A 23,671-nucleotide genomic window follows, 5' to 3' on the forward strand; every position below is an offset into this window, starting at 1 on the left:
TGAAGGATTTACATCCAAAACATTCAAAATTAATTCCATTCAATTCACCATATTGTCAAACTGAAAAAAGTCAAAACCAAAAACCCACATGATCATCCCAATAGATGCAGGAAAATCATTTGGTAAAATTCAACATTCATTCCTGATAAAAATTCTCAGCAAACTTGAAATAGAAGTCACTTTCTTCAACCTGATAATGGAGAACTATGAAAAAGTAGTGATGCTAACATGAAACTAAACATCATACTTAAGGCTAAAAGAATGAATGAATGTTTTCCCTCTAAGATCATGAAGCCAAAAAATGCCCACTCCTGCCATTTCTATTCTAAATTATACTACTATTCAATTTCAACCAATGAAGTAAGGCAAGAAAATATTAAAGGTATTAAGATGGCAGAGGAAAAAGTAAAATTGTCTTTATTTGAACACAACATGTTTGTCAATGTAGAAAACGTGATGGAATCTACAAAAAGTCACTAGAACTAATAAGTGAGTTTAACAAGTTTGCAAAATACAAGATCAATACACAGAAAATAAAGCCAGCAATTGAAATAAAAACAATGCCATTTATAATACCATCAAAAATATCAAGTACTTAAGGAAAATCTACAAAAAGATGTGCAAGACTTGTACACTTAAAATAATGAAACATTGGTAAGGTAATTAAGGAATACCTATACAAACAGAGAGATATATTTTGTTCATGGTTTGTGAAGAGTTTGATTATCCCCAAATTGATCCATAGATTCAATACAATTTCAAAGTCCAGCAGATATCTCTTTTTTTTGGTTGAAATTGCCAAACTGATTAAAAAATTCATCTGGAAATGTAAAAACTTAAAATAGCCAAAACAACTTTGAGAAATATGAGCAAAGTTGGAGTACGAATTCTAACAGATTGATTTGATTTATTTCAAACCAGTCATTGTGACATTTCAATTAAGATAGACAAATAGATTAATGGGAGAGAATAGAAAGAAACAGAAATATATACACAAATATATGGATTTTTGACACAGGTATAAAAGGAAATCAGTAGACAAAGGATAGTCTTTTCAGAAAATGGTGCTGGAATAATTGGCTATTTATAGAAAAAAAGAAGAACCTCGGTTCATACCTTGTACTATAAACAAAATAATTCAGAATGGATCATATACATCAATGTAAAACCTAATTCTAATAAAAACTTCTAAAAGAAAACATAGAAAATTTTTGTGATCTTTGGTTAATAAAAGATTTCTTAGATATGACACCAAAAGTACAATCCATAAAAGGGAAAAAAAGAAAATAGGCTTTGGTATCTTCAAAAACAATGCTAAGAGAATGAAAAGTTAAGTCCCATGCTATAAGAAAATATTTTCACCTTATATAGCTGATAAAGGACTTGTATCCATGACATATAAGGAACTCTCAACTCACTAATTTTTTAAAAAACAACTCAAAATTGGCAAATGATTTGAACAGACACTTCACCAAAGAAGATATACAAATGTCAAATCAGCAGATGAAAAACATACATTAGGAAAGTGCAAATTAAAAGCACAATGAGATACCACTACACACCTATTAGAAAACCTAACATTAAAAAGACTGACCATGTCAAGTGTTGGCAAGAGAAACAGGAACTCTTATGTACTTCTGGTGGGAATGCAAAACAATAGAACGCCTTTGGAGTATGATTTGGCAGTTTCCTAAAACTTTAATCCTATACCTTTCGTCTGGTCCTGCCATTCCACTCCTACATATTAATCCAAGAGAAAGGAAAGCCAGACAAAGAAGAAGCCATGCATACTATGTGATTCAGTTTATAAAAGGTCTAGAAAATGCTGTGTCTATAGTGACAGAAAGTAGATCACTGGTTGCTTGGATACTACGGTCTCAGCAGAAATCTCTGTAAAGCGATATTTCTCAAAGTTAGGATGGTGGACCTTGTGCATCAGGATTGACTAGAAGGGCTTATTTTAAAATTCAGCCTTAAATTTAATGCCACTTATGCAGAGGATGGTTAGAAGAGGAGCTGAAATAAAGTAGTGCAGAGTAAGCACAATTTCAAAAACAGATGTGTTTGCTCTGTTCAAGTTTATCCTTGCTGGGTAATGGGCATGTTGTAAGCTGATTGATAGCCTGAGTTAAGAGTACAGTGCAAAAGAAGTAAGAAAAGTTACATGAAGTCATTGAGCCTCATGTCTTTCTTATGAAACTGGAGATAATAAGACTCTTGAGAATTTTTAAAGGAATAAATATTGTGTGTAAAACACGTACTACTCTGCAGCTTTGGTTTGTAGAAAGTGTCCCAGGAAGATTGATATCTATCTACCTATCTATCTATTGATCTATCTATCTACCTACCTATTTTAAATTCTTATTTTGCAGTTTTAAATTATTGTTTATTTTCATATGTTTTAACCTTCTTTCTTTTTATTTGTGTTTGTTTATTTCTATTTTATAAATAATTTCTCTTTAAATTTTATCTTTATATTTGCATATGTCACTTGGCTGTCTTTTCCCAGAGATACATGCTAGATTTTTGTATGTATACTCTCAAATACTGATTTTTTTTTCTCCTATGGTACAAAAAAAACCCATCAGGGCCTTAAAATTAAAGGTAACAGTCTTTAAAAATATCCCTCAGTTTCATCCCTGCTGTCTCCGATGACCATGTTCAAAGTCAAACTTTGCAACACCTGGTTCATTATCAAATGCAAACCCTGAAGGGAGCTAACTGAATGAATCCATATACTCTGTTCTATTCAATCAACCTGTGATCTTCCAGAGGATTATTAACAACATGCTGTCTGTCTGGAATAGCCATCTGTGTTAATGATGATGTAGTATATTCTACCAGCACCACCTTACGTAACCACTTCCTTTGAATCATTTTGGTTAAAACACAGCCACACTCTGTCCAGTTTAGATTGCAGTCCAAAGATTCTCTACATGAGTACTGAGTTGGTAGGACATTTTGTTTCTTGGCAAGGGCTCTAAATGCTAGGCATAAATCTCACCACTGTCCAGACTAGGAAACATTCTGGAAAACCCAGGCTACCCAGACTTCCGCAGTTAGTGGCACCATTAGAACTTTATATCTCACCTCCTTACCTCAATTGCTCCTCAAAGAACCAATGCTTTTCAGCTACCTCAAATCTTTTCAGATCCTTTAGTATTACTCTAGGGCTGAGCCTCTGATCCAAGAGGTATCTTTAGTTTGGTTTTCCTCAGTTTTATAGTCTCTCAGTGACCAACTTTCAATGCATGATATAATTTATCACACTATCACAAGTCAGTTTCTGAGCAGTATGGGTTCTATTCCCTGTCTGCTCTTATCTCTAGTCCAAGATAAGGATGACATTTATTGAGATCTGAGTAGATCAAACTGATCTCTTTATCATTCTCAGCAAACCAATATTTTTCTGCCCCTCCTTTTTCATGCAGTAGACTCTTATGTTACTTCAAGTCTCTGTTAAGGGCATCTCTTTGGCTCCTTCTATGTTAGCCTAAGCCTAGGAATAATTAATTGAGGTATTTGTGCTCCTGTAGTGCTGTTTATTCTTCTATTATAGCCCATGGTACATTGTGGATTATTGATTTGTCTTTTTACCCTTTGAGGACAGTAGTTGTCTAATTCTTCTTTTGAATCCTCATAACTTAGCACAGTTCCAGGGTTATATTATGTACTCAGTTGATGTTTAATTATTGCTTCATTGTATAATGATTATTTATCATAATAGTTTTAAAAATTTGAAAAACACTAAATTCATTCAATTTCCTTTAATGAGTATTTGTTATAAAAAAAAAAAGAGGTATAAAGTCCTGTTCCCAAGTCCAAACCTCTTATTAACTTAAACCTTGAGTTTTTTGAATTACCCACTTTGAAGTAATTCTTTTTATACCTGAAAAATGGATTTATTGAAATGTTTGAGATAAAAATATGTGTTGCAAGAAGCATAAGACAAACATTTCAAGAGTACAAAATTAGTTGTAGAAATAACATAATTTTCTGGTAAACCCACATTGTATTACAAATGTGCAAACCTTTTTGATACAAAAGTTTTGGTTTTCTTATTATATTTTTTTATACTGAGCACCCATTTTTATTTATCCATTTCCCATTGAGAGGTAACTCCTTGCATGCATTTTATCTATCCATTATTCAAGGTTCAATCTTCTCAAGGGGATAACAGCTCACCACTCTGAGATTTGAACTGTAATTAATCCAGTGGCAAGGATTTTCTCTCATGGATTCCAGAGTTAGCCAGAAAGTTTAATGTCAAGATGTAAAAGCCTGTAAGGTTGTTATGTTTCCCTCAGATTCTATCCCACAGGAGGCTAAGCCCACAATTACCCTCCTGTTTCTCATTCAGAAAAAAAAAATACTATATTTGCATTCAGAATTGTTCAGTGATTGCTTTTTTGTGCTGGTGGTTCAGTTCTTCACATCAGCGTGGCTCTCATATTTTTCCTTTAAGATCAGGTTGTTGATTTAGGGCTTTGTAAACTTTGTTGTCTGGTGTCTGGATTTTCACTGAGGACGATCTTCCCTTGATCGTCTTCTAGATCCTGATTAGGAAGAAGGGAGAGCATATAGATTGTAAATGTGATGAAACTATAGTGTTTAAGAATATGATATTTTATGCATAACTATGTCTATAAAAGACCATCATTTCTTATTATGATAAATGTTAGATTATGTTTTCTTAATAATATATTCTGGTTATGATGATAAAACCAAGTCCTCTTTTGATCAAAGGTATATGAAAATAATAATTTAAAGTGATGATTTTAGTTCCTTAGAAAATTTGGATGAATTTTCACGTTTAGAAGAAATCTGTGACAAAGCCTTCAGTTAAGAATTATGTGTACAACCTAAATGTCCTGCGTTAGATGAATGGATAAACAAGATATGGTACATATGTACAATGGAATATTACTCAGCCATAAAAAGGAACAAAACTGGGTCATTTGTAGAGATGTGGATGGACCTAGAATCTGTCATACAGAGTGAACTAAGCCCGAAAGAGAAGAACAAATATCGTATATTAATGCATAGATGTGGAATCTAGAAAAATCTTACAGATGAACCTATTTCTAGGGCAGGAATAGAGATGTAGACATAGGGAATGGACATGTGGACATGGGGTGGGGGAGGGGAATGAGGGGCTAATTGGGAGATTGTTTGACATAAATACACTACCATTTGTAAAATAGCTAGTGGGAACCTGCTTTATAGCACAGGGAGCTCACCTTGGTGCTCTATGATTACCTAGTTGGGTGGATGGGGGGTGGGGGGGAGGGAGGTCCAAGAGGAAGGGGATATAGGTATACATTTAGCTGATTCACTTCATTGTACAGCAGAAACTAACACAACATTGTAAAGCAATTTTACTACAATAAAAAAAAATTATGTGTACAATTGAGTCTTTAGTTTCAAATGTCTAGATTGGACTGGGTTAAAATCAGATATGCCTATACTGCATTCATAAGCCTTCAGCTTCTTTTGACTATTAGTATATAATTATCTTAGAAATTCCAAATATGTAATTATTTTAAGTTCCACAAGGGAAATCTTTGAGTTTTGAATGCATCAGAATGTAAGGTAACCTATGTGGAAGATTAGAAAATGCACATAAATAAAGTTATAAAGAAAATTATAGTGCATGGGTGATATATACATGTATATAACCTATACATTATATCAAAATTTTGTACATACCTATATTAATCATTTTCTATATGTGTACAGTAGATACAGTTTTGAATTTATTTTCGTCTCAAACTGTAGCCTCATTTTAAATAATAGTTTCACAGAGTTCAGGTCTACCTGCTACCCATTTTTGCTCAACTCTGGTATTCAAAGGTTTCTTTTCAAATTAATTCTACTTGAGTCTACCTCAGTGGTTGAGTATGTCTAGCACTTTACATGAGTATAATTGCCTTTCTTTTAACATTTGTTTTTCTTATATTCTATTAATAGTGAAAGATTTATTTTCTGACTCATACCATCAAAATACTTTGCTCAAAATAAAATATATTAGAATACTCTCCTTTTCTTTGGTTTGTCTTAATATAACAAAAGGTTTGTCATATATGTAAATTACCATAGTCAATATATTTACCTTGAATTCTTTTGTTGGCTTGTATCTTCCTCACAGGTGTGTCTGAAATTAAATAGCTTTAGTTAAAAATACTTTGAAATTATGACTAATATGAGACAGGAAACCATAGTTGATCAGAAGAGTATAAAGTTTTAAATAAACATCATGTAAACATGTAGATTTCTTTTGGAGTAGTGAGACTTTTGCACTGGCAACAAACAGACATTTGTTTTCCATATATCATAATGAATGTTTACTATTTGCAAAACATATTGTTTTATTATGGCATGTAGCACCCCAGATGATGTTCCATTGTTGCATGGAGTGACTTACATGACTTTTTCACCCATTTTATGAAAAGCATCACTTTATGATGAAAGGATGTCTAACATTCTATAAAGTTTAGCAGAAGTATCTTCCCAGAGATATCCACTCATTTTTTCCAGTCATTCCCATTTGTGATGTATCAGACTTCTGTCTCTGTAAAATTCTCATTGTAAATTAATCTATGATCAACTTATAATACATGAGGACAACAAAATATCATAACTCTAGAAATATACCAGTAAGCAATTCAGGAAGTGTGTGCCAACATACTCCCCAATTTAATTCCAATCCTACAAGACCATTTAAAAGTTAAGTAGCTAAAAATAATAAAATCTTTCTTATTTTAGAATTTTAAGTGTCTCATAACAATGCAGTTTTTTGTTGTTATAGTTGCAAAATACTTCCCAATTCCTCATTTTTCTTTTAAATCATTGACAAGACCACTTGGTCAACCTAAATTCACATTTTCACTCTGTCGTTGGACATTTGAGATCAATGAATAAGTGTGGTCCCTATGGCGACTTTCTTTCTCTGCTTACCTTTTTTATTCCAAGTTTTGAATTCTTGATTTTTATATATCATCTATACTCAACAATGAAGTCAAAATTTTTGTTTTATATATGTATTCAATTCTCTGAAATCCCATAAAAAAATAAGACATGAGACTATCACCAACAGTATTGTGGGCTGTATAATATCAAGTTTAAAAAAAAGGGAAAGAAACATTAAGCATTTTTTGAAGAATTCTGTTTCTGTTTACATACCATATTTCCAACATGTCTTTTTCCCCCCAGAATATAAGATACATAACCATTTATCACACTATATTAATACTATAATAAAATACAGAACTAGAGAAAACCTCATTAGATTGGATTAGTGAGGGAAAGTTTATGTGAGATAGAAAAGTCTGAATTATGGAATATGCTCCAGTTGATATATTTTTCTTAACTTCAGGTTTACTTGATCACAAAAAATGGCTTATAAAATGTTGCCATGAAAAGATGGATCCAGTCTTTAAGCAGTGAACAAAAAGCATTGTTTATAATGGACTTACTAAATTCCAAAGAACACTTATTATGCAATTTAAAACAATATTTCGACATTACTTTTCAAAACAAGCACTTACACTCAGATTTTCTTTTATAAATTTGGCAGCATCCAATTAATATATATCCAATTAACTAACTTGTTAATTTATTATTATTTGGCTATGATAAAATCAAAATAAGAAGTGTTCATTGTGGCAAACAAACATCTCTGGAAGAAAAGCTTGATTAAAGTGCAGAAAACCAGATTTGCTCTCTGTGGCCCTCTGCCATCTCAAACTGAATGACACTTGTATTAGGTCGTGTTTAGAGAAGCTAAATATGGCAAGATAAATTAATCATTGAACAATCCCACAAAAATGCTCCTCTCCACCACATGTTTCCTGAAACATACAAAATGCTTCAGCTCACTTATTTGCAAGATTTTTGCATTTTTACATGGCTATGACTTTGGAAATTTAGAGTGTAAAATATTACTTTGTTGACCATGTTAACGTTAATTGACCGTAATCCTGATAGTAGCTAACATCACTGAGAGTTTATATGCGCTGAACATTATTCCAAGTGCTTTTCACATATTGATTCATTTATATGTAGGTAACATTACTATCCCCACTTTTCAGATTAAGAAAGCAGGGCAGGAAAGCATCAATTTATAATACAGGTTAGTTCAAGTTGGAACCCAGATTGGAAGCCAGACCTACAACCTGATCCTATGTTCTCTAGAGAAGCCATAAATCTTTACATGTTATACAGGCAGATTTGTCAAAACCTTCCCAGATAACTTCTTGTTGTTGTTCCTTTCTCCATAGCCTACTACTTTGCTGTTCTCCCTTAATTACTTTAGTAGTTTCAGTAAATGTAGTTCCATCTAAGACAAGAGTGAAAAACTCAACACATTTTATGAGAAGAAGTTTTAGTTAAGGGGTCTGAAGTGTTTCAATGACAGATCATATTGGTACCAAACTGACCACTTAGCCATGTTAATAAGAATGACCTAAATGATTGAGGAATACACTCAGTTCATCAAAATGTACCATATGTACCACAATATGAGTAGTTCAGATAGAAAACTCCAAGCTTTGAGATGAAGACCACATTTACCTATAGATCAATTATCAATACTCTGAAAGAAAAAAAAAGCCAATCTTGCATGACATAATCTTTATTTACACCAGCTTCTTTGTAAATTGGTGTCTCTTGGGATCTAGACAAGAGACACTTGTTATTCAGTGTTGATCCAATGGTTCTACAGGGCTGGAAGAAAGAAAACTAGCATGTCCACTTAGTGTCCAGATATTAGTAACTATACTGCTTATATTGTCTTTCTTATGAGAAAAAAAAAAAAACCCTTGGAAATGTTTTGATAAAAACTTATGTTGTGACATTGACAAAACCAGCGCATTATGAATATGTGGAGAAACCAAATACTGGGAACTAAAGGAATCAACCTTTGGGATGAACATAAACTAGAGTTAAAGAAGGATTCCATTAACAAAAATTAGAGTATCTTATTCTTGTAACAGGTATTATCTTCTCTTGGCTGAAGTTAGTCTTCAGCACTTAGTTCGTTGTTTATAATGGACTTGTTAATGGGGGCTTATTGAAGGGGAGGAAAACATACTTACCGAAGTTTAAGCCTAAATAAATTAAAGCAATATATACAAGTGCAGTTACTAATTGGTTCATTCTCTACAAAGCACTGCCATTCTACAAAGCCGCTTACTATGGCAAGGACTGAAAAAAAAAAGAATTCAACTTAATTTTCATGTCTTCACCTCTTCCCTCAAATCCCTACCTTTTTCTAGTACAGTGTTAAGCATTTAGGGGTAGATGAGTAAATTCTGTATTAGATCTCACAGGAAACTGGTTCTGTTGTGGCTTTGGGAGTGTCACATATTCCCTGGAGTCTGAAAGGAAATCTTGTATTTTTCAGACACAAATTTTTCTATTGAGGGGAAATTCAATCATTGGTTCAATAAAAATTATTTATTTTTACTATCACTGAACAGTATCAATACTATGTAAGAGATTCTACCTATATAAAAGTAAAGAATAAAACAATAATTGCCAAAAATATACATGGTCCCAAGAGAATTTACAACTTCTTGGACATGGTACTACAATTTTTTTAAATTTTAAGGATAAAACCCATTGGGACCATACTTTGGATAAACATTAAACTTCAGTTTAGTGTTTCTCAATTCACAATATATTTCAAAGAGCATATTTGACTTTTCTAAATAATTGAAATACTTGTTTCTCTAAAACAATTTCTTACCTTAAATTCTTTTATTGTTAAGAAAATGAACTGGAAATTAATTTATTCAAATACCAATTACCCAAATTATACTTTATTAACATTTACTATTTCTTTGAGTAATTACCATTGAGAGTTTGTGTAAGATTTTGAATTCTTTTTTTTCTTCTTTCCTTTTAAAAGTAGGTCCTTTTAACACCATAGGCAGAGAACATTCCATATTTTAAATATTAAAATTAATTTCATATGCAAAATAATTTACAACTCCAGGTATAGATTATGACTCAAACTGTTAGAAGAAACAGATAACCCATTCCCAAGTATGTAGTTTTGGAAAATAAAAATACTAAATGCAATTTTTTTGCTAGATCTATGCACTTAAAAAATTCATAAACATGCCTCTTATTATTGTTGTGGGCACAGTGAATACATTTTTTAAAATATAAAAAGTATTTCAATTTGGGCTTCTTTAAATAACTACCAATTTTTAAAGTATCCCCCTTTCACATACAAAAATATCTTTACAGTTGTCTGTATCAAAGCAAAAAAATATTCACTGCTCCCCAATGAACTTTTTAAAGACTGTTTAAACTAGTAATTCTTTCTTTATAAGGCTTACTATAACCACCATTAACCCAATCAGTCTGTTAAGACAGACATGATGTTGTCTTTTTTAACCTAACTAAAAAAAAAACAAAACCAAACCTGAATGCTCAGTCTTTAAAAAGTTGAAAATCTCAATTATCAGAACCTGTTAAGTGGGTTAGTTGTTTCCCTTTTACTAACCTCCCTGAAGCAGTCTTTTAATTTCTTCATCTTCAAATAAATGACCATCACCACCTTCAATGAATTTGGTGACCTTGGTGACCTCTGAGAGGATACATGTTTATAGCAGAAGTTGGTTTATGTAATAAAAAGGCAGGAGACGTGATGTGATATATAATGGCATCTGCCCAACAATGAATTCCAGACCAACACTTGGTTCTTTCTTGGTTTTTAGTGTTACTTTTTGATAAACCAATTTTCTTACAAAGTTGTTGAACACTATATAGCAAATATAGAACAAAACAATCAATATGACTGTCATTTGAGTTTCATTCCCTATCTTTGGACTTTTTTCTTGTGTTGGTATGGAACTAGAACAAAGGAATGAGATAGAGTAGAAAGTGTAAGAGGCTTCAAAGATTATTTTAGACTTTGACATAGATAGCTTAAAGAAATCCACATTCTTATTCTTCTAGACATACTGACCTTCTTGCAACAATTTCTTCAGAGTTTCATCTGCTTCTCCACCACTAGTTGAAATTCTAGTGTATTTTATTTCAGGACCTAAAGGAAAGACAAAAAAAAATAATAATAATAAGGATCTGAAACAAGGCTGGGCAAAATTCCTCTGTAAGGGTCACATAGAAAGTAATTTAGACTTTATGGGTCTTGTGGTCTGTGTTGCAGCTATTTAACTTTGTCCTTTAGAGTGCAAATAGCCATACACACTGTATAAATGAATGGTCACACTGTGTTCCAATAAAACTTTATTTACATAAGTAGGTGGGATGGGCCATATTTGCTGACTGCTTGTTTAAACATGGACTGCCAGGGAATTCCCAAAGACTTAAAAAATAGCTGAATTCAGAATTTTAGACTAATTCACTGATGGGAGACTGATACCGAGGTTTACTGAAATTATTGATCAGTTGTTCTATACAAGCTTGCATATTATTTTGGTGTGTAGATGTGTATGTGTAAACCTTAAGATTAAAGGAAAATCGAAGGAGGGAATGGTTTTTTTTTCTAGGATTTAGTAACTCATTAATAAATAGCAAAGTGAAGATAGTGTATTATATGATACACATGCATATTCATAATAAAAACACAGGCTTATAGATTTGTCCCAAAATTTCCAATTCAGAGGAAAACATAGATTACATATTTAGGATTAGTATTATTTCTACCAAAAAAGAAATAAAATAACTTCAGTAACCACTAAGAAAATGACTTAGCTTCTTTAATGATTCTTATAGAGATATTTTAGGATTAAATGGTTTGTTCTTTATAATCCAGGCATAGTTCATATACAGAGTTAAAAATTACCTGTCAGATCTGCTTAGTAGAGAACTATAATCCCAACCTAAACTTTTCTAAGAAGATTTTACAATAACTGCATTTTTCAGGTGAGTTGGATTATCTCTTCTGTCGCTCACAGGTGATCTTTATCATCAAGGGTGATGTATTGATATTTTATCAGGATAGTTTCCTTTACAGTGTTTCATGTGCACAATGCCAGTTATTTTTTTGTTATTCATTTTCATTATTTTTGATCAATATGAGATTCAGGATCACATTTGTTTAAAAAAAAAATTACCTGTAATGATTCGTTCTTCTCTTGTCTCTTTTTCAGTTATTTCCACAGGCACTCCATCAATGATTTTGGTGTATTTTTTAATAATTGGCTCTGAAATAGGGGAAGAAAATGCATTTGATTTATCCCCTTATGGCATCTAAATGGCCATAAGCTAGACATTTTAATGATTAAATGTATTTCTCACAGCAATGCCATTTAGAATTCAATCATAATAATTTGGGGGACGTATCTCAAATAAATTCATATAACAGAGGTCTAAAAGGTAGTGGTTATGTCCTGAATCTTGGGTAAGGGTGAGAGCCAACTAGCAAGCTAACACTCCATGTCATATTTGTCTCTTGACTGTGGAATGAGTGTTCAGGGAGGATCCAGGGAATTATACATCTTTAGAATGGGAATCTTATAAGTCCTAGCAATGACTTATTAGTCAGTCTTATAGAATGGCCACTCTTTCTTCTAAGTACAATATGTTCTTTTGTATTGACGTGATTGTTTTCATTATATTTCATAATCATCCTTGCATATGCAGAGTAATGACAGTTTTGTTGGAACTGGTGAGTTAATGGTTAAATCAATTCCAACTATATCCATTAAAAGGTAAACTATGTTTTAATTGATCGGCTAATAAGAATCTGTAACTGAGAAAAGTTTTCCCACAATTTATATAAAACAAAAGTCCGAGAGAAAACCTCAGATATTCAATATATTTAAACCAACACTGTTTGAAAATGTTCACAGTAGGCTACAGGAAACACAGAGAACGCACCTCCATGGATCACTTCAGTTACTATTTCACCTTCTTTAATCAGCCTGAATTCAGGTTCACCTTCAATTTTGACCTTTGTTATTGTGGGTCCTAAGGCATTGTTTTAGGAGACAAATTATCATGTTAATGTAGTCCTTTAAATTTACCAGAACAGGAAATTTTTTTCAACATTTGGTGTTGCTCAAATTTCAAAGTGGTTTCAGGCTTTATGAAATCGGTTTTAAACAGTTCCCATTGTCCTCAAATTAAACAGTATCTATGAGAACAAATAACTCAATCTATTGGTGTGCTACTAAAATAACTTCCATCTGCTTTAGCATTTAAATTGATGTTTAATCGATCCATTTATTCATAGTTGTAAAGTATGATCATGCAAAATATTATATGTGACTATACATTGTGAATCATACAGTATGTACAAATTTGAGTGGCTCTAATGATAACTAGTGTAGATCTTACTTTACCATACTGATATTGTCTATTACTTTCTTGTTAGATTTTTAATTTAATTTTTAATCAGTCAATATCTTACATTTTTTATCTAATGGGCATAAGACTGAACATCAAAAAAGCCCAACTTTATGCCTACCTTTAAAATACGAAATTCAGGTTTTATGAGAAAATAGATTTGAGTACTTACCTTCTATATGTGAATGATGCATATATTTACTAATAAATAGTTAAACAGTCCTTCAAATGCAAAAGTTAAGTGTTGCATTTGACTTGCAAAATGATTTTGCTCCCTGAGAAAATCATTTTGAATGTTAGAAAGCAGATTACTACATTAGTTAATCAAGACTGTTTCTTAGAGGAGAAGTTCAGTACATTTAACTCATACTGTGACACCCTTCAACAGTTGAATATAACTATATTTGCTTATCTTTGAGAGGGTTTGTTTGTTTGTTCAGAAATTGTCAATGTACACCATTACCCAGAATTATATAGTCTAGGACAATCTAAAATAATGAAAACAAGAGTACAGTTCATTCAAACAGTAAGTATTTCGCACCATAATATTTGATCTATGTGGTCAAGGGACACTGAGTATCAAAACGTAAGCCCAAGTTTTTAAGGTGTGGAAACTTCAAAAGGAAAGAACAGCTAAGGAGTTTAAGAACAGGAAATGAGTTAATAAAATATCCCAATAGACATTTCTTTAGAAGAGCCTCAACTGGAATTTCAGAAACATCGTCTATCCTTAAATTCTATGAAGGCAGGGATTTACTACCAAAAAAAATTTTTTTTCATATTTATTCCTGGCGGGCACCTACGAGAGTACATGGCACAGTACGTGCTCAATATGTATTCAGTTGATTTATTCTTACTTCTAAAATTTGGTTAGGTACCGTTTATAAGAAACATCTTAAAATTGTGTCTTGGGGTCTAATTTATTTAGTAAGAATTCAAGAGTTATCGATGAATCAGCAAAAGTTCAAACAGTGAGAAGGAAATGCCAATAGTAATTCTAGAACTGGACAATTGTAAATGGCTGCCAAAATAAGTATTTGTCTCCCTCATTATATTGCACAAAGTAAAACTTCCAAATTTTTTAACGGGAGAGTTGTTAATGCATAGGTGACTTGACCCCATTTTTCATCTTAGTTCCCTTCATAGGAAAAACTCAAGTAGAGCTGATGCTTCATTGTGTTCCTAGTTGAAGAAAAGTAATACAATAGAATCCTGCTCACAAAGATTGGGAAGATAAATGGGTTGAATGAAGAAGCTTGAAAGAAAAGAGAAGAATCTTTGAAAATAAAAATAGTACATGTGAATGATTTTTACTATAGAAGCTGTGTACAAGTGATTATACAAAATTTTAGGGAATCTAATTTTTAAAAAAGAGTACAAGAATCTAAACATCAAGAATCATTTTATCATTTTTCATTAAAATGATCAAGAAACATTTTCTCAACAAAAATTTCTGAGATTTAACTTCTTAAATCATCAAATTCTCTTCATCACTATATAAGAGCAATCAAATACTCAAATGACAATAGGTATAGTATGTTTTTAAAAAAAAGCACCGATTCCAAATACCTCAATTTTAAGTCTCAAGAATGTATAAAAATATAGATAACTAACTAGCTAGGAAATACACTTTTACATACATACTTCCAATGTCTAAGTTTTAAGTAATGACACACTTTTCGAGGAATCAAAAGTGTTCAAGAAGTTGCCATCTCAATTCGTAAAATGAGAATACCCAAATCAAAGATAATTACAATAATAGTTTTCTTGAGATTCAATTGAGGATATCATCTATTCCTTTTTTGGAAGACTGTTTCTATTCTTCTTACAGAATGATGACGAAAACCTGGTCTTTCTTCTGTGGCCAGTCACCACATTAAGATTCTTAGACATGGAAATAATTCTTAAGTTCCGATCCTTTGGGAGTAATTAAAATATGTGAAATGAAGGGGGCATCAGAGATGTTGGAGTTGGCTAACACACACAGTAGGGGGAGAGAGAAAAGTAACTTTATTTAATGCTCTAGTCTGAAACATCAGGAGATAAGTATATATGTAAGTATATGTGTCTATTTAATGTGTTATATATGTATACATATAAGAATATGTAATGTATATTATATATAGACACACATTCAGGGCTGGAATTAAGGATTCTAAGGTTTGACTCAACTGCACCAACTACTTATTTCCTCTGTTTCTGGTGGTTTAATTAAAAAATATATCATGTGTGGATATACATTTTAAAAGCTTTCTTCAGTATACAGCTTCTGTGCTCTCTTAGGTTGTTGAATCAAAAATGCCTGCACTTTTTGGAACACCTCGCAACAGTATAAAAGAGATTTATGTGGGGAGACTGGAAACAAAACTATAAAGAGTATACTCTCTAAAAGAGTCTAGGTGCAGGAAAAATAGCTTAGGATTTATTTGTATGGTGAGTATCTGGGTACTAGTGCTAATGCAATGGTAAATTAAGTTCAAATGAAATCAAATACAAGCAAATGTACTGAAAGTACATTTCATGCACCATCTACTCTGCTAAATAACTTACATTCCGCATTCTGCTGTTAAATGAGCATGCCATTGATATAGAAATATTTAGCATGTTAGTTTCAAAAAGAATGTAGATACATTCATAGAAATCAGTCTATTATATGGATTTTTAAGGAACCATGTATAACATTGATTTTTACCTTCTGTTTTGATAATAGGCTGAAGACTGCCTTCAATCACTTTAATTTTTGGTTCCACAACTTTGGTTATAATTTTAGTTGCTGAAAGTATAGAAAGTGGAACATAAATGATGTTTACATAAAAACAACCTGAACGAAATTCTCTCTCTTTTTTTGGTCTTTGTTGGGTACTGAGGTATCAGATGTGGTAATATGTTCAGGCAGTCAGATACAGGAAATATTCCTGGTAATTATCTAGTATCTTCTCATGTCCAGATGATGAACTCTGAAGTCCAGTGACTTGGATTTGTTCCAGTGAAATATATACTTGCTAAGTGAGGAATTCTATCTAGAAATCTATCATTTTGAACTGCACCACTAAAGCTCTTTACCTTCTTTTGTACTTCTTGAAAATATTGGCTGCATAGCAACAAAGACAAATAAACATGATTAATTTCATGCAATTCATAATATCTTAAATTGCATTGTTGGATTCTTTCTCAATTAGAAGAAGACATTGAAAGAAAAAGACTCAAAATATTTTTCATGCATTTGATAACAGTGATACAGAAAGGAAAATACAAAAATAGTTCAGAATACTTAAATGTAAAAATGGATTCCAGCCAGCCAGACATGAGCTCTATGCAACAAATATGATATGATCATGTATTTAATTATTTAAGTTACAGGCTAAATTGGCTTTAATTTTCAGCTTTATCATCATCATTTTTATACTGAAAGCTATGTATTTTGAATGTATGTCATCCATCCAACTGAAATAATAATAAAGTGCAAAATATATTTCAGATAACAGCCAACTATTTGGTTGGCTTTTGGTTGTATAGATTAACTGGGAGTGTGCCTCTGGAGCCAGATACCAGAGCTACTACTGGCTCTTTATCATTTCTAATTAGAGCCTTAAAAGATGGATTCATTAGATAAAGCACTAAAGCTATCTGTGCAATCATAACAGACTGTGTTGAAGCATTAGAGATGAGATATTAGCGCAGTCTGGATTTCTGTCACATTCTCACTTCAGGTTTCTGAGATGTTTACCTGTGTCAACTCTTTGAATTCATATGGATTCTAGAGCTTAATTGTGACTGTGTCTCGGTTATTTCAGATTTTACATATTGAGATCTCAAATTATGAAACTAAAATATGTCAGATCTTTGTGTCCAATTACTGATTCCACAGGTGGCCTGGCCACAGAGGAGCCTTTCCATGAAGGTCAAATTCACAGAGGTCTCTGCTGCTACTATCAGAATTGGTTAATTACTTTTAGCTTAAATTTTCACTTCATGTTAAGGAACTTGAAGTTTAGAATGTTTATTGGGGTCCTAGTTTTGTTTCAGTCTTGCTTTTCTGAAGACTTAAATAGTTTTGACAGATCACAGGTTGAGGATTAAATACTGATTTTCTTCCTCTCCACCTCAAATGTCATATATTTGACAACACATACTAAAGAGCATTTTCCCCCCTTACAATTTAAAATGTATGGTATTTGGGGGACAAGAATAATACATAGTAAGAAAATTAAAATTTTAGAGACAAGTCAATAAAGGAACATGAAAATGGAATCTTTGGTTTAATTAGTCTCAACCTCTGTTTGAACTATGCTTTCAAGTAACAGCATACACGGAGAAGAGCTAAAGAAATATTCCACATCAGCATGTAAATCTCAGAGCTCTTTCAAGAGCTGAGTAGGTAGGTAAGATTCATTAGACTTGCATAATTTCATAAACTGTAGCTTGTTCTCTGTGAGAACAATTTAAGTAGAGGAAAATAAAGGAATTATAATATTTTGGCTCAATGTAAGCAAAATATTGCATTGACATATAAAAGGTAGTGGACCTCTCATCGATAAAGTAGAAAAGGTAAAGAAATGTAGTGCAGATATACGTTTTTAGTGGAGGAAGATGACATAGCATTTCTGATGAATAGAGCCCATAAGCATTCTTTCATTTTTAATAAAATATATCTTTAATAAGATTGTATACTTCCATACTGGAATTTAAACCATGTTGAATTATAAGTATTCCAACTAAGTCATTGAAACAGCGCTGAGCTGGCCTGATACTAGGACTGTTTATGTTATTATTACATAATTAAGATCAGTAAGAACAGCAGACCTTTTGTTTTGCTCCTTACATCATCTTTACTCCTTTTCCATATCTAGTGTAAATATTAAGGAAAATTTTCTTAATTAAATAACAGGATGCTCATGGTATAAAATAGAATAATTCTTGCCAAGATAAATGTGGGAATTGAAGCAATGCTTTAGCTACTGATGCATTTTGAGTGTTGAATTGTAGAGTCAAAACAAAATGGAAAGAATTTCTGCTTTGAAAGCTGCAACGAAGAGAGGAAAAAAGACAAAGGAAGAAAAAGCCACATTGAATAAGAAATACTATGAGTTACATTTATGAAAATGAAATACCTTTGCTATTGTTAAGAAGTAGAGGTTTAATTTTGATAATCTGGTAGAGTCAGGGATAAAAGAACCTTGGAATCTAGAAACTCTCGGTTTATCACCTGACAATTTTTTTGTTCCTTCATTCAATTTTGAATGGGGAAGAGTTTTTGAACCACCAGCCCATAAATATTAGACTTCTCTGACAGCCTGCCCTTAGATGGCTGAGGTCTTGAGAGTGGAATGAGCTACAAATCTTTCAGCAATGTTATTTCTGTGTCCACATATTTGAATTTTCAGATAGCTCTCAAGTGCCTTTTAGCTAGCTCTCTTTGTATGTTTGTGTGTCTTTTTCCCCTGCGTCTTTGCAATGCTAGCAATTATATCTATATCAAGCTAGCAGATGAATGAGGAAGTGGTTCATTGGAGTTGAAGGGTATAGTCAAGGCTGAGAGGTCTCATCCAGACCTCAAGCCCTGTTTCAAGTGACATGAGATTTGCCATTGTTTGGAATTCTAAATACCAGATTATCAATCATCTCAGTAAACACAAAGAAAATTCTTGGGTTTTCTTTTTTTTTTTACATCTTGCCACTTATATGTGACAAATATTCATTATGTACTTACTGTAGACAGTTATGGGGATTTCTTTGAAGGTGCTACCACGAACAAACTGAAAATAAACATTATATTTAGTAACATGAAATGTAGTAGATGTATTAACAAAATCTTGGCACCATGATTTTTAATTTTCACTGAAGTAAAGACAGTGAAGCTATCATTATATTTAGTAAAAATGAAGGCTTCATATAAATCATCTTCCAGTTTCCTGCTGTTGGGCAACATGGCATAAAATGGTTGGATTTGTTACTCAGAGTTTTAAAAATTATAGAATAGCGAATCCCAAATTAAAAGTTCATTAAATAATACTCCCTATGTTGTCTGGTGCTTTAACCCTACCAATAGTCAACACAATATTTATCCTAGAATATTCCTTTACCTTTAACTATTGTGATTGGTGACAACTTCTTATAAGCAAATATTTTATCTTTCCCTTATATTCTGTAGCAAAAATATTTGATAATAGAAAAATTATAGTTTCTTATCTACATGTCTTATCTTCCCTGCTGGACTGTAAACTTTTTGAATAAAGGGCCATATCTGATTCAACTTAATATTTCTCATAATACTTAACATTCTGCTTGGCCCCAAGTAGCTTTTATTAAATCCTCCTTAAATAAAACCATGAAGAAATGATGCCAGTGTACCATTATAATCAACAAAGAGCAATGCAATCCCAGTGTACATCTACTTATTAATGTATACATTTCTAGTTTCTTATGTTAAACCTGCAATGTCTGTTCAACACATTAGAAACACATGCAATAACATCTGTACCTTAATTTGGATGTATTTGATCAGTTTATTAAGTATTTCTAGCAGCTGATCATTTCCAACAGGTGTGTCTGTGAAGAGGAATATTAAATGAATATTGTAAGAATGGATGAAATAAAAATCTAGGTTTCTATTGAAAAAGAGTTATGTTTTCATTAATCAGTTCAATAATTACCAACCTGCTGGATAGAGGAGTTTATCTACAACATGAATGACACCATTTGTTGTCATGATGTCAGATTCTTTTGATTTCAATTCATTTACCAGAAGTGTATCATTAACCTATTAAAACAGGGGATAATGTCAATGGGAAATTTAATGAAATATGAACATTAGGATAATTGAATAATAGATTAACACTCTCATAGATTCATACTAGAGAACTTACTCCTTTCAGAAAGATTTTGCTTCCTTGTGTGGTCTTTAAAATGTTAGTAACACCAGGTTCAAATCCCTTTCCAATGAAAACTCCTGGTGTCAGATGATAAAGGATGATGTTTTGAAGAGCATTTTTGTTCCCTAGGGGGAAAAATATATATTTATTTAATAACATGTTATATATTTTGACATTTTGATATTATGAGGATGAAGGAGAAAAATATTTCTTTGTCTTTATTTTTTCCACACTGTAATTTCTCATAATATCATTGTTCTCTCAATGTGATATCAATGCTATGTCAAAACATGCAGTCCCTTCAATAAGTTCAATCAAAATATTATCCAACTTACTGGGAGAAAAAAGTCAAATTATTTTTGAAATTGTGACTATTTCTTTCTTTGTCACCTAGTTGTGTGCCCTTTAATAGAGACAACATAAGTGAACATCTAGTCCAACAACATTACGGTAAGCAGTTAATTGAGAACATTTATGAGTGACCCTCTAATTATTCCAAATGGAATTAAAGGAGACGAAGGCTAGCCATGAATAGGAAAGAGGGGACACTTTGGGGGCTGATATCTGGGCAGGAACGCTTGAGGAAGAAATGAGATCCTGAAATCAAGGGGCAAATATATCTGGTGTTCACTTCTACTCACGAATAAGAATTTCCTTTTCTTCGTTAGTCATTCCCTTAAAGGCATCGTTGGTTGGCACAAACAAGGTCCAATCTCCAGGCTGTGTCAGGAGCTCTTTCAAGTCTGCAGCTTCAAGTAGGCTGAGGAAGATGCTAAGCAGGAAGGACATATGGACATATGTTTATTTTATTAGATTTAATCTAGGTAAGCCTACCCACCGTGCATGAAATAGAGTAGAATCCCTATACGTGGAAGCATGAGAAAATGGTTCATATGTTTTCATATGTTTCAAATGCAATTTACTGTTAAAGTTTTATCATGGGGAAATTATTTAAATATACATATGATTCTTAAATTTCCTAAACTCTGTTTTCCCCCTATAAATCTTGGTGAGGTCACAGTTTATTTAATATTCTGCAAAATAGTCTTTGCTAGAATATACTATCAGTTTTTAAAGACTTAATTATAAAAAAATTTGCAAGAAGTAGTTCAGTCTATTAGGTTGATTTTTGTTTGTTTGTTTTTTACTCACCAAGTCATATTATGCTGCACCAGGAAGAAAAATATTGTTAAGAACATATCTTAATTTTAAAAACATTTGTATAGACTTTCTATTCTAAATTCTGTTCTCAGCAGTACTGAGTACCAAATGGATTTTGGAATACTTACTGTGAAACAAAACTATGCCAAAAGCTCTTATTCTCTTGTGGAGGTGAAACTAGTAAGCTTACCTGAAGCGCTTATCTTGTTTCAGTTTTTCATGGAGGGATTTCTCTGCTGGTTTGATGATCTCTCGGAATATGTGAATGGCACCATTTCTTCCTTGCTTGCTTCCTCTCACCATGCATGAATTTTCAATGCAGACAGCCTAGCAAAGAAATAAAGATACAGTTGTCCATTTCCTTACTTGAAATTCCCTATGTAAAAGAAGCTACATAATTGAATTTCTGGATGGGCTCTTCTAAGAGGTCACCTGACTTCTAATGCGAGAAAAAACAGTTTCTCTCCTCTGTTTTTAAGGTCTTGTACACTCTGACCTCACTTTTCCTATTCAACTAGGTCTTCCACTACTAAGCAAGCTACCCTATGTGTGGGGCAGGTAGTTTTGTCAGTGAATTTAAAAATTCCATATAATTCCACTTCTACATTTCCTATCATTCCTCTCTAGGTTCTAATCATTCTTACAGACCCTCTTTTGTGAACTTTCACCCTTTAACTTTTTAAGACCCTCTTTAACCATAAAGTTTCGTGACTTTACTGCCTCTTCACAAATATTTAGTATATTATCTTGACTGTAAGACACTATCGATTTTAAGTCAAATTACTGATTAAGTTATAGCATTTCTGAACAATAATATTTATATATGTATCATTTAGAATGCGGCGCATTTTCTGCATCATTTAAAATGTGTGTCTTGGCCTTGTGGAACTATGGTGCACAGCACTGTGTGTCATGTTTAGTTCAAGGTAATGCTTGACCTCCTATGAGTTCTTTTTTTTTTTTTTTTCCTATGAGTTCTTTTTAACTGTAGCTGCAAGGTTGCCTGGACAGAAACTGAACAGCACCACTAAGTAGCACTGTAATTCTGATAATAAATATTTTCTAGAAATTTTCCCTCAGATAAAGCACATTAGAACCACTTACTAGAAATCCTTATGTGCCTATAAAAGGTTATCCTGAAAGCCATTCAAAAGAGATTCGGGGGTTGGATGATGGCCGTACATTAAAAGATCATCCTAAACATTGGACTCAATATAAAAATTACCTTGTAAACAGTAAAGTACGGTACTCTGTAAAGCAAAAGCTTATTTTAAATGAGTTTTGGTGATTTGTGGAATTGAAATAATGCTTTAGAAAATGTTATTTATAATGAAACAAGTGCAAGTTCTCAGAATTATTAATACACAGCACTTTTTGTATACTTTCCTCAAAGTCTTTTCAAACAAGCTATTCAGTTCCCTGATCTTCCTATAAATATTTACTATTAAGACCGCATTAATAAAATTCTAAGGAACTTTTGTTACAAGAACAGTCTTTCGCAGATGTAGAGAATGGACTTGAGGACACGGGGAGGGCGAAGGGTAAGCTGGGACAAAGTGAGAGGGTAGCATGGACATATATACACTACCAAATGTAAAATAGATAGCTAGTGGGAAGCAGCTGCAGAGCACAGGGAGATCAGCTCGGTGTTTTGTGACCACCTAGAGGGGTGGGATAGGGAGGGTGGGAGGGAGACACAAGAGGCAGGAAATATGGCGATATATGTATACGTATAGCTGATTCACTTTGTTATACAGCAGAAACTAATACAACATTGTAAAGGAATTATACTCTAATAAAGATGTTAAAGAAAAGAAAAAAGCACAGTCTTTGACAAGGGCACGTCATTTGACATTTAGGCCAGTGTGGATATTTTATCTCATTCGGATTCACTTACTGTGCGATACACGAAGACTCTGAGCTGTTTGCCGCCAATGGTCTCGAGCTTTTGTCCATTGTAAAGCTCATTAAGGCCAACTTTTACTTTCAATATGTGATTCTGCAGAATTAATTTAAGAAGACGCTGATCCATGCTCAGGGTATCATCTATAAGTAAATTCATTACAAAAGAGTGTTATTTTGTTTAGAAAGCAAAGTTTCTCCTGTAAGAGAAAATCATGAAAATGGGTAATCCCTACCACTATAGATCTTATGGATCCTACACATATATAGTATATGAAATGACTATATGCCAAAAGCTAAGAATTCTGTGCACAAATTAGAAATTCCATGAGCTATTTCATCAAATGACTACAATATGATTCCAAGCAGTCCAAACAATGGGCTTCATCTGTGTGAGGGCCACATGGTTTTAT

At 32.7% G+C, this 23,671-nt stretch overlaps 1 protein-coding gene across 5 annotated transcripts in view; it reads right to left on the reverse strand.

Moving 5' to 3' along the window:
- Positions 1 to 3,752: 3,752 nt before the first annotated feature.
- Positions 3,753 to 23,671, reverse strand: part of POSTN (periostin) — a 34,301-nt gene continuing 14,382 nt past the window's right edge. Inside the window, exons 10-22 of one of the 5 annotated variants that reach the window (XM_032611117.1) lie at positions 23,254 to 23,402; positions 21,547 to 21,683; positions 20,837 to 20,967; positions 20,190 to 20,320; positions 19,981 to 20,083; positions 19,805 to 19,872; positions 19,034 to 19,079; positions 12,856 to 12,945; positions 12,090 to 12,179; positions 10,979 to 11,056; positions 10,514 to 10,597; positions 6,113 to 6,154; positions 3,815 to 4,556 (exon numbers count right to left, since the gene is read on the reverse strand). In XM_032611117.1, coding sequence (XP_032467008.1) covers positions 4,519 to 4,556; positions 6,113 to 6,154; positions 10,514 to 10,597; positions 10,979 to 11,056; positions 12,090 to 12,179; positions 12,856 to 12,945; positions 19,034 to 19,079; positions 19,805 to 19,872; positions 19,981 to 20,083; positions 20,190 to 20,320; positions 20,837 to 20,967; positions 21,547 to 21,683; positions 23,254 to 23,402 — 1,187 coding nt within the window. In that variant the 3' untranslated portion in view covers positions 3,815 to 4,518. Of the gene's footprint in view, positions 4,557 to 6,112; positions 6,155 to 10,513; positions 10,598 to 10,978; positions 11,057 to 12,089; positions 12,180 to 12,855; positions 12,946 to 16,015; positions 16,097 to 19,033; positions 19,080 to 19,804; positions 19,873 to 19,980; positions 20,084 to 20,189; positions 20,321 to 20,836; positions 20,968 to 21,546; positions 21,684 to 23,253; positions 23,403 to 23,671 lie in introns of all 5 variants that reach the window. The other 4 variants (XM_032611116.1, XM_032611114.1, XM_032611118.1 and 1 more) reach the window with 4 other exon arrangements.

This window comes from Phocoena sinus, chromosome 18, assembly GCF_008692025.1.
Source record: "Phocoena sinus isolate mPhoSin1 chromosome 18, mPhoSin1.pri, whole genome shotgun sequence".
In the NCBI taxonomy this organism is placed as follows: domain Eukaryota; kingdom Metazoa; phylum Chordata; class Mammalia; order Artiodactyla; family Phocoenidae; genus Phocoena; species Phocoena sinus.